General features: G+C 49.0%; 1 protein-coding gene across 1 annotated transcript in view; it reads left to right on the top strand.

Moving 5' to 3' along the window:
* TBC1D22A (TBC1 domain family, member 22A) overlaps nt 1-12,023 on the top strand; it is a 355,619-nt gene that overhangs the window by 184,462 nt on the left and 159,134 nt on the right. Inside the window, exon 9 of the mRNA XM_012655585.1 lies at nt 3,503-3,612. Within this exon, the coding sequence (XP_012511039.1) occupies nt 3,503-3,612 (110 nt within the window). The remainder of the gene's footprint in view (nt 1-3,502; nt 3,613-12,023) is intronic.

The following is a 12,023-nucleotide window of genomic DNA, read 5'->3' as shown; positions in this document are numbered from 1 at the left end:
CGAGGGAGACCTGCTGATCCTGCCTGTGGCTTTTGTCCGGGCCGTGCCCCAGGGACCACTGGGGCCCTGGCTCCTGTGGAGCTGTGTTCTGGACCCCTCAGTGCTGTCTCCTTAGGGGCCACACCTGCCAGCCCAGGGCTATTTTCTGCAGCTCAACCTGGGCCCTGACTTTGCTGTCACAGCCTGGGTGTTCCAGAGTATCTTCTTGCCTTCGCCAGCGTAGGTGGGCGCTTTCTCGGGTCGGGGGATATTCGTCTCATTCTAATGCTAAGGGTCATTCTGATTCTATTGGTGTTTAGAAGACAAATCAGCATAGGGGTTCTCTGCGTTCAATGCCATTACTTTGTTACAAATGGCCTGCTGTGAGAGATGGAGTAGGCCACGGACATGGCTTTGGATAAAATGATAAGCCAGCTGAAGAGACTAGGAAAGAGTGAGGCTTCTGCTGTCCCCGCAGCACCTGTTTTCTGCAGGTCAGGCCTGTGACAGCCCAGCGCCGTCTGTGAACTTGAGGCGAGACTGTTGAGGTCTGGGGAGGGCTTTATTGCCCTGTTTACCTTTTATTATATCCGAGCAAATATCCCCATGCTTGGAAGGCCCTTGAAAGAGGGACTATGTCAATGAAAACTTCTCAAAAGAAGTCCTCAGATTATTGTTGCAGTTCCCGTTCCCTGAGCCTGCAAAATAAAATCAGACCTGCTGCAGGTCCGCAGAATGTCGGATTGATTCTGCTGGAGCTGTTTTCCTGGCGAGGTCATTGTGCCGTGAGGAGAGCACTCATCCTCACGTCTGTGTACGTCCCTTCGTGGAACATCCTGGCGGGACAGGTGTGACGGTGGGCCTGGGCTTGGTATTGGGCAAGGCACCCCTGTGACTCTCACCAGCTGTACAGAGCACGCTCATGAGAGCCTGGAGGCTTAGTATTTGCAGCTACAGACTGGCAGAGATAACGCCTCCCACCACGGCTGCCGAGAGAACCTCGGGAGACAGGGCCTTTCCCTTGGAGTCACCGTGGGAGTGTCATGAGGGTGGGCTCACATCAGGCACTGGGCTCCTGAGCCCAGGCACCCTGCTGGGCTGGGCCCTGCTGGGCAGAGCAGTCCCTGCGTGCTGGGGAGAGAGCCCACAGCCCCCAGGGCCAGTGGGTAGACAGGGCTGCCAGGACAGTGCCACCGTCAAGGTGAGCTAAGGCTGAGCGGAGGTCAGGGGAAGTGACCACCTGTGTCTGCCTTCCAGGGCCTGGGTTGTGGAGACACTGGGCTGAGGGAGTGAGGGTCCAGTGTGTCCAGGACGCTATAGGCGCTGGCGCCCTTCACAAGTCTGGGTCCCAGGAGTAACCCGCTTTCTGATGGCCCTCCCCACCTTCGTGCCACCTGGTGACTCTTTGACACTTAAACATTGATGTTTTCAATTTTTAAAGTCATTTGCTTTCTTCATTAATGCATGAGCCTCCTGAGGGCATTGACTCTGTCCCTTACTCTGTGCCCAGTGCTTGGAGTGTGGGGACAGAGCTCCCACAGAGGGCACCTGCCACCTGCCCTGCACATCACCCCATGGTGGAGATAGCCCGAGTTCCACCAGCCGAGGAATACAGAAACCCAGTGTGGCCCGTCCACACGGCAGGGTGTTATTTGGCTGTAAAGAGGAGTGAAGCACTGACACGTGCTACTTCGAGGACGAACTAGACAACATGCCGAGTGAAGGGCCGGCCACAGATCGCCCCGTAGCGTGCGGCCCAGAAACAAACCCACTAAGGCAGAAAGCAGATGAGCAGCTGCCGGGGGCTGGGTGGAGAGGGGATAACGGGGCGTGATTGCTGTGGACACAAGGTTTCTTTCGGGGGATGGAAATGTTCTGGAATTAGATGATGATGAGAGTTGCACAACTCCGGGAATACACTATTATAGAAACCCCTGAATTGTGTACTTTAAAGAGTGAATTTAATGGCATATGAATTGTTTCTCAATTAAAAATTCCCCACACCCAACCAATAGCTGTTGAGTGAGTGAGGGAGCGCGTGTGACACGGGGCCAGAGCGCTGGTTCGTTTGCGCACCCTTACAGGCCCCCGGTCCCGGAGACGAGTGAGGAGTGACCGGTCAGAATCTGTAGCTGCTGATCTGCGCGGCCGCCGGGCCCTGCCCTGCTGGATGCAGGTCCCGGCTGTTGCCTCGTCCAGAGCCCAGCTGGCCGGCTGCTACCTGAGGGGTCTTGACGTGGAGACGCTCTTCCCCTTGTGCCTTTCTGGTTTCTGTGGTAAACCAGGAACGTGGGAACAGTGTGTTTGTCTCGACTTTTCCCACTCACACGCCTCAGCGTGAGTTAGGAGTTGTGTGGGGCTGCAACCCAGGACCGATCGCTATCAGATTAGATCTTTGCGGAACATGAATGTGAGCTGTGCCCTGAGTGTTTGTGGGGAGCAGTTGAGGACCTGGCTCTGGGACCAGATGGTGGGGCCATGCCGCAACCCTCCCCGCTTACCAGGCTGCTTGGAAGGCCATGGCCATTGTTTCTCAGCATCCACGGTCCTTAGGGATGAGTGGAGATAAAGGAGGAGTCGTGCCGGAAGGTAAATGAGCAAGCACATTTAAAACACACGGAGGAGTGCCTGGCATACAGGAAGCACTAAATAAATGCTAGCAATTGTTAAGGTTGCTATAATGTGATTTTTGCTATAATGTGCTTAAAACTTTCTGAATATATTCTGGGCTGAAATGTTTCTTTCCTTAAAGAACATTTTCATTGCAAAGATTCCAGGTACATTTGCAAATAAAAGTAAAAAAATTACGAACTAGGATACATAATTTTTAAAACATTTATGAGTGTTTTGCTGGATGATAGCAATTTTCATAAGGATCTAAAATTAGTTTGTTCAAATATCCGATAAGCCATTTCAATTAGGCATCTGTTTTGCATTTTAAAAACTTGTAAGTTATGTTTTCTCATTCGATTTTTTATACTTTAAGATGGAAATTATTTAGAGCACCATTGTCTATTATTTCTTTGAGGCACATCTGTGTTACTACTTTCTGGGGTATTTGATCACAGAAGAGAAGGATTTACCCAGTGTAGTTTTGGAAACTAACTTTGGAAACAAGTTTTTAGAGGAATTCTTGCCAGATGAATATGTAAATATATTAGAAGCAGAGTTGTTAAGATCTTATGAAAAACTTTTGGATCTCTGTTAGGAATAAGTAATATATTCTAGATTCTATCTTATTAGGATGTGAAATGCCTGAGAAGCTATAATTTACAATATATTAATTATGTTAATTAATTGGAGAGGATTTGGAATATTAATTTTCTGCAACTAATTAGTTATTAAAATCGAGAACCATTAAGTGATGAGGTGAAGACGACATGAGTCGTCAGTCGGAGTGATGAAAGACAGGGTGTGGGAGCGCTTGACCCGCGTGCAGGTCCCCCCGCGGGGCCTCCTCGCTCGGGTGTTTACTTTGTGTGATTAAGTGCTCCTTGTCTTTTCCATGCTCGGCACCACGCAGAAGCAGAGGACGTGGACGCAGTGGACGTCTCCAGCGTGCCCGCAGACGTGCTGCGCAACATCGAGGCCGACACCTACTGGTGCATGAGCAAGCTGCTGGACGGCATTCAGGTGAGCGCGGGCGCGCTGTTCCCAGAGACGCACGTCCATGCCCAAGTCCGCGTGGTGGACAGGACGCGGGGCCGGACGCCACAGGCTGCTCTCGGATGTCAGCATGGTTGTTTACTCCCTCCTGGAGCCTCAGCTCCTGTATCTGGAATAGTACAGACCCCCCAGGGCTGATGAGGAATGAGAAATAGTGTGTGCGACCCTCGTTCTATTGAGGGACGGCTGTGCTGTCCTGCTGAGGGTTCCAGCAGGGAGGCGAGGTGTGGAGTCTGATCCCGGGGATCCTGATCTTCCCGGCCTGCAGACTCCAGCCAGCAGCAGCGCGCGCAGGCCGGGGCTGACTGCTCAGAGGGCTCTTCCCCTTAAAGGGTCTCAGATTTGGGGCCGAAGCTTCTGGTCTGTAACAGCGGGCTGTGAGCAGCTCTCATGCCTGCCGGCCTTGGTGGCCAGGGCTCCGAGTGCTTGGAGCACTGGAGGAAACACAAGTGAGTGGGAGTCCCATGCACGTGATGGGGCTCTGCTGGTCACTGCATCAGCTAGGGCCATGCTGAGATTTTCCCAGAAAAGCCACAGTTACAGTGACGGGGCTGATCTTGTGGAAAAGGTGTGGGGGAGGAAACCCACACAGTGCCTGGGAAGGGCCTGTGGTCAGGGGGATGAGGAGGGAGGGCTGGAGCCCGCTGGTGTTGCGGAGAATGGCTGAGGTAGGTGGGTGGGCCCCCAAGTGGGGTGTGAAACATGTAGGTTTATTTTGTGTTAGCACTGCCTTCCTAGACACCTGCTTTGGGCGAGGTGCTGCCTTCTGCACCCGGGAACTAGTTAGTGGTAAGTAAGCCATGAGGCCTGCCCAGAGGAGCTCACCGTGGCACGGAGGGTAGAGGGTTAAGTGCGGTGCAAGGACAGGAAGCACACGCCCCCAGGACCCGAATGTGGGATAGAGGAGGCTTCGATTTTGCTGAGGCAGCAGGACTTGTCGGACAGAGGGCAAAACCCAGAGCAGGGTTCGGGGATAGAGGTTTTCCGAGGGAGCAAACTTGCAGGGTTCGTCCTGGGCACTCTCATGTGGGTGGCCCCTGCACGGAGGGAGGGGCCATCCAGGAGGGTCATGTGTTCTTCCGCCAGCACCCTTTATCCCAGCTGAAGCAGGGCCCTTCGTCTGCGGTAGGAGATGTGATTGTGCCTCGCTTGTCACCTGCGTTTCCTGGGCCATTGTCACAGCAGTTGTCCCTGCTGCCACTAACTGAAGAGGTACTTGATTTGACATGGTCAAAATAAGGTGTATATAAATGTAGTCTAAGGTTTGCACTCTGTGGCGTAATTTGAATATATTGGCTAAAGTGGTTCTACTGAGGAAAACTGTGTGGGTTCACGTAAGTGAGAAAACTCAGGAATTGACGGAGAGAAAGTAGAAGCCGTAGTGTAATTGAAGAGTGGAAACCTCGTATCTGTCAGCCGATCCAGATTTCCTTGCGACTTACTTCGTTGCTAGTAAAGAAAAATGTGCCCGCTGGAGACGTATTTTGGCCCACGCATCAATTCATCATTTCCCCTGCTTTGCTAATATTTTCATTTGTTTTATTCTTTCTCCCAGACCTTAAGGCTTTTTCCCCTCTTAGAGAAGAGATTGAATCATAATGTAAATCTTTATAAATTTCAGATGTCACTTCTCTGATTGTGAGTGATGGAACTCGTGCCATTTAAATACAAGATTATCTGACTTCTATTGGTAAATAAAATCAGCTGTACAATGAAATCGATGCTGGCTTTTCATTTCTCACCTGAGATTTGTGGTCTGATGAAATGGTTTATTGACGGGGCAGGTGAGGAGAGGGCTGTGCTGCTCTGGCGCGTGTGTTCGCACGGCGTTGCCGTCCGGCACAGCATCCGTCTTTCTCTCGTGGAGTTACGGTGACCCTCGTGGGAGCATGGCTGAGGGCCATCAGTTCCCACCGCCCGGCTGTAACTGCTGTAGACGAGGCCACCATAGCAGAGCTCCTCCTGGGGCTGTTTAGGGTGCGCAAGCTCTACTGCCATTGTAAGTTCAGATAAATGTGAGGATAGGACCTGACTTACAGCCAAGCCAACGAGTGGCCCTGAGCGTTTCTCCCTGTGGACCTGGGCGCTTCTGTCCTCCACGACTGGCTGCTTCTGCCTCTTAGCTCACTTCCCCACTCCTGTCTCACCTTCCTCCACTCCATTCTTCCTGGAACTGCTAGAACCTTCTTCCTTAGCACCCTTTCCATCACATCATTGCCCTGATTTATAACCCGTGGAAAAACTCTCTTTAGGTTTTGTTAACTGCAAACACTCAGCCTGGCCTTTACCAGTTGTGCTGGCATGTTATTAAGGTCAAGTTTGTTTATCAGGCCACGCCTTTGCCAAAGAGACCTCAGTGGAGTCACTGAACCAGAACTACGTAGCAGGGCTCTTCCTCACGAGGAGTGAGAACTCTGCAGGACTTCTTGGGTCCGCAGTTTTTGTGACGGGTAGGTGGTCGCAGGGGGACGAAGATGAGGAACTAAGGGCATCTCCTGAGGGCTGGTGCTTGCTGACGTTGGTTCCCTCACAGCGGATCCGAAGTGCCACCCCTGCTCACGAGGCTGATGTGACCAAGCCACTTTCCCAAGATCACACGGCTTGTGTTGGAGGCCACCTTCAGACCCCACAGCCTGGGCTGTTCTGCTTCACAACCTCTCCCAGCCGAAATATGCAGGGGTGAGTTTTAGAGGGCAGAAATCACATCTATCCGTCTTCCTCATCCTTGGATATCCTGGAAAGTAGTAACTATGCTTTTGGTTCTTCTTGGAGCCTCAGTTTGAGATTCCTATATTCTACTAGGCTTTGGTAATTACTTGATTAACTTCATCTATTTGGCCAGAGTGTGGAAAGCACCTACCTCTGCAGGTACTGGGTGCCAGGCAGAGGACTTTGGGTGTGTGAATCAGCATCAGCCTGCTGTCCCCGAGGAGCTCAGAGCCTGGTGGGAAGGGGCTGGGGCAAGGAGAGCGGACAGCTGTTGGAGATGGGGACAGAGTGCTGGGAGAGGAGCCTTTGGCCAGGAAGATGGCAAGTGAGGGACAAGAACAAATTGCTCCCCTCCCAGCAGTGTCTGGAAACGCTGGGCAATATTGAGCAAAAATTGTTTAAAATGCATCACTGGACTCCTTAACCACAAAGTCCTCCGGAAGCGAAGATTCGTGACTCCACTGGCTGATGCTCGTGAATTTGAAGGGATTATCAGACCAGGTTGTAGCTAAGAGTTGAGGTTTTTCTGTGCTGGCAAAGTATAAAGATAAGATAAAAGCTGGTCCTGCTTAGGGCAATCCAGGTGCTGTCCAGAAAGAAAGATAAAATAGTTCCACACTGGACATGCCAGATGCTTTCGTCTTAGGGTTTTTTTTTTTTTTTTTTTTAAGGGAACAGAGTCTTTCTCTGTAGCCCAGGCTAGAGTGCAGTGGTGTGATCACAGCTCACTGCAGCCTCGAACTCCTGGGCTCAAGCGTCCCCTCCACCTCAGCCTCTTGAGTAGCTGGGACTATAGGTATGTACCATCACGCCTGGCTAAAATTTTTGTGTTTTGTTGAGACAGGGTCTCGCTATGTTGCCCAGGCTGGTCTCGAATTTCTGGTCTCAAGCACTCCTCCTGGCTCAGCCTCCCAAAGTGCTGAGATTACAGGCATGAGCCACTGCACCCAGCTGGGACCTCTTTACATTGTTAAAAATTATTGAAGAACCCAAAGAGCTTTTATTTGTGAGCATTAATTCTCTTGCTATTGATCATATTAGAAATTGAAATGGAGAAAATTTAGAATTAGTAATGTATTTAAAAATAACAGTGATAAACTCATTATATACTCTTAAAACTAACCCATTTTAATGATAAATTAATATTTTCTAAACAAAAATGTTTAGTGAGAAGAAAGGCATTGTTTTACATTTTTTCAAATCTCCTTAACGTCTAACTTAATAGAAGACAGAGGAATTCTCATTTATGCTTCTACATTCAATTTGTTGTGATTTTTGTTTTTTTAATTAAAGTGTGTGAAGAAAATCCAGCCTCACACAGATATGTAGTTGGAAAAAGGAGTATTTTAATATGCTTTTTAGATAATTGTGGATCCTTTGTTCTTTAATATTGTATACTGTGACTCAACAAATAGTAGTTTCTTAAAGGTTAGTTGCAGTGTGAAATCCAAAACCACATCAGTGGGCATTTTGTATTCACTTACATTAAAATACATTGGCTCGTCTTGCACTTAGAATGGATCTTTTACCCATATATTGGGTCTATAACATCACATATTGGTGATTTAGAAAATATCAGATGACTGAGGTACGCAGATCTTGTAAATGTTGATATGTTTGATTGTACGATGTCAAAACATCACGGCTGTTAGTATTACCACCATCTCATAAGAAGAAGCGTTCAGGCTCAGAATGACAGAGAAAAGTCTTCCAAAATTCAGATTTCGACTTAAAAGCTCAAATATTATCATTGGTAACAAATACTACCCATTGTTTTCCTCGAAGTGACAGGCTGACTTTATTCATATTTAAGAAACTGTCTGCCGGAGACCCAGGTTTGAATAACCAGTTTGTCACACATTCTTTCAAGTAAAAGTGATGTTTTCAAGAAAGAATGTTGAAAAGATGTTTACTCAAGGGTCAAGATTACATACCATAATGAAATTAGTAACTTTTCCTGCTTCATCAAGGGCATCCTTAAGTGAACCTGCCTTTTGTTTTTTAAACTGTGAGCCTTGCCTTAGGAATGCAGTGATGGCTGGTACAGTTTGGTGTCCCTGCCTTCGTTCCTGCAAGTGTGTCTACATTTTCACTCACCATTGCTTGTGTACCATCAGTGCAAACGTCAGCATGGTGAAAAAGGTAAAAATGGCTTAGTATTACTGTGAAAGGAGTTTCAATCTCACAGACCCCTCGAAAGGGCCTCAGGGACCCCCAACAATTGGCTGACTACCCTGGAGAATTTCTGCCTAGTGGGATGCTCTCACGACGCAGGCCTGTGGTATTCTCATGGGAAAAGCCCCCGAAGATGAGCTCACAATAGAAAAAGTACAAAACAAGCAGAGAAAGAGAACACCAAGATTAAACATTCACTGGCCCTATAATTAGGAGGATTCGGACCCAGAGACTTGAGATATTACAGCAGCGATTTGAAAGGAACCGTAAAATGTGTAGGTTTAAAGTGGTTAAGGATAAAGGAAAAGTTTAAAATCAAGATACAACTCTGAAGACAGAACTCAAAGATTTTGAGAAGAACCAAACAGAACTTCTAGCAGTCAAAAATATAGTCATTGAAATGTAAAACTCATTAGACACAGCAGAAGAGAGAATTAGTTAAAATAGACTGTAGTTCTGAGAAAATCAGTGAGTAGGCAACACAGAGATACTGAAAATACAACAGAGATTAAGACATGAAAGAGAATGGGAAAAAAAAAAAAACAGATCTAGAAACAGAAAACATACCGGAGCAAAGCCAGTATTGATAAAGATTATAGCTGGAAATTTTCCAGCATTGATGAAAGACATTATTACTTATAGTCAATAAACAAGTCTCGGGAAAGGGGAATTAAAACAAAATCACACAGGGAAAGCTGAGTGTGAAGTTCCTGAAGCAGAAGAGGAAATCCCATGGGAGAGAAGGCCGGGAGAACGTGCAGTAATGTGTTTGGTGTTCCGACGAACAATCACTGTCAGTCCACACTGGATTTAAAAATGTAATCCAGCTATATGCTAGTATAAGGCACTCCCTAAAAGATAAGGATAAAGATAGGTAGAAAGGAAAGAGTTGGGAGAAATGCAACGGATGAACACTAACCAAGACAATAGCTCTGTAGCTCTTACGTAGCTTTGTAGTGTTAAATAGTCCTGTAACTTTTAGATGAGATAGATTTCAAGGCAAAAACCAGTACGAGGGAAAAAGTATCACTGCCTAGTGATAAGTGGATAAATTCACCAGGGAAGATTGAATCCGGAATATACGATCTTGACAACATGTTTATGTACATGTGTTAATACATAAGTACAATGGGAGAGAGAGGGAGGAGAAGCAGGAATGTGGCAGAATTACCAGAAGACATTGCCAATGCCAGGCACTATTCTAAGTGCTTTGGTTGAATTATTAGTTCCTTTTCCCTCACGACAGCCTGTAAGCTACCTCCCACTTGTGGCTAGTAAGTGGCAGTGTTGGGACTTAGACCCGCACAGTCTAGCTCCAGCTTTCTTCCCCTCAGTAATAAGTAGGTCAAGCAGGCAAGCAGTGGTAAGATTTGGGGGCATCTGTAGCACACAGTTAATAAGTCTGGGCTGATGGACATATCTAGAAGCCCATATCTAGAAGCCCATATCCAGCATGTAGAGAATATTCATTCTTTTTCAGCACCCGCGGGATCTTTAGGAACGTTTCTGAGAACAGCGTGCATATCAGCAGTTGCCATGGAGACCGAGGTCTGGGTAGGAGAGTAGCAGATTTAGACGAGCATTCTAGACTAAGCTGAGGTTCTGTGATTTGGAGTCATGCAAATTGGTTGGGGAATAGGAGTGGGGGCCGGAGCTTGAGGGTGGGAAGCTGGGTTGCCATTCGGCAGCTCTAGAAAGGTCTGTCACTGTGGCCCTCCCCAGGTACTCTGGCCTGATCACTCTTTTCTGATGGACTGATGCCCTCCCCACTAGATGTTTGCTTAAGAGACATTATTTTTATTCAGGGGGCTTGGTGCTGGGAGGAAAGGCAAAGCAGCTTCATTTCCAGGTGCAGTGGTCTCCTGGGAGATACTTGTTCACAGAGCAGGGCCCGGGAAGCCACTGCTCCCTCCTGTGAACGATGAAACGAGGTCATTGGGCCGCCCTTAGGGACGTCTGACCCTGCAGAGGGATGTGGGCTGTATGTGGGCCACGGAGGGGAGTCACCCAGGCCACAAACAAGAGCCTGAACTAGGTGGTGGTGGGAAAGGCACGGACGGGTCGGGTGCAGGATTGAGCGCCAAGGCAGACGCTGTGGGCCGCCTCAGCATGGCCAGTGAGGGCCTCCGTGGGGTGGGGTGGGGTGGGTTTGGGTGCCATGTTGCTCCTCAGGCTTGCCAGGAAACGTCTGGGGTGCTTTTTGGCCGTTGCCATACTGGGGGATGCCACTGACATTAGCTGGCAGGGAGCAGGGGTACTAAATAGCCAGTGATGCATGGACAGTTCTGCCTTGGGAAGAATCTTAATAGTGCCCCGTTAACAAACACCATCTGCTGGGCTTGTAGTCAGCAGATCTGGGCTAGGATTTTCCGCCTATATGACGCTGTTGATGATTCCAACTGGAGGGTTTTATCTTGAGAGGTAAATGAGGTTGTGAGAAAGTACTGTATTTTGTGGTGAAACGCCGTGGCAGAGCACGTGGTCAGAGGTTTCCACAGCGCAGGAGGGTGCCCAGGCTGGCTGGGGGCAAATGCGTTGGGTGGAGGTGGGGACTGGGGAGAGGGCGTTGCCGCCAGAGCAGGGCAGCACTAAGTGAGGCGTTGTGACCTTACGCTCCCGTGTGTATCACGGGGAGCCTCAATGCTGAATAATCCTCAGTGCCGAGGATAGAATTTCTGGGTTTCCTTCAGTCGTGTGGTAGCTTTGATTGTGATTACTTTCCCACATTCAGGTAAGTTTAATTTGGAGAGATGACTCCTTTCATTTTCGTCCTTCTCTTTCATTTTCTTTCACGGTTGGCCTTTGCCCGTTTTCCTGAGTCTCACTCCGTGTGTTTTGGTCTCCGGGTGGCGTGAGCTGGGCGAGCACAGGTCGTGTGTGGTTCTGGGGCTCCGGAACCACATGGGAGGCGGAGGGCCCTTCCTGGCTCTCCCACCCAGCCCGCAGGGCACGTTGGCGCTCAGGTCCCAGAATGCGGGCAGTTTTTCTCCACCAAGTCCATGGCGAGGATTTGTTGAGTGACTCCACTGTGGATGCTGATCTGCCCTGGTGGCTTCTGATGATCCCCGGTCCTGTGAGTGCCTCCGGATTTCTACTGTGTTCACTGCCCTTCGTGTGAGAACATGTGCGCGCTATAATCCTGCCTTTGATCAAAGCAACCTCGATGTCGCCGCACAAGTTCTAGGCCAGACGCGGGTGCGTTCTTGCTCGTTCTGGCGGGTCGCCTTTCACGGTCTTGCTGGAGCACGTGCACCCTTCCCTGGGGAACGTGAGCCTGGGGTCTGCGGGGACAGTGCAGAGGTCACCTGCCCAAGTCCCCCAATAAAACACCTTTCCCGGACAGACTGGACTTTCCGCCCTGTCCTTTTGTTTCTTGGCTCCTTCCGCATTTGGGGGCTACTTTGTACATGCGGCTGTGTCACAGAACAGCAAGTGACTTAATTTTTAAAAATAATTTGGTGGGCTCTTATTTCTTTCAGTGGTTTCATGGATTG

The sequence above is a fragment of the Propithecus coquereli genome, unplaced genomic scaffold (assembly GCF_000956105.1).
Source record: "Propithecus coquereli isolate 6110/MARCELLA unplaced genomic scaffold, Pcoq_1.0 Scaffold480, whole genome shotgun sequence".
Lineage (NCBI taxonomy): Eukaryota > Metazoa > Chordata > Mammalia > Primates > Indriidae > Propithecus > Propithecus coquereli.
This window is presented reverse-complemented; position numbering and strand designations above follow the sequence as displayed.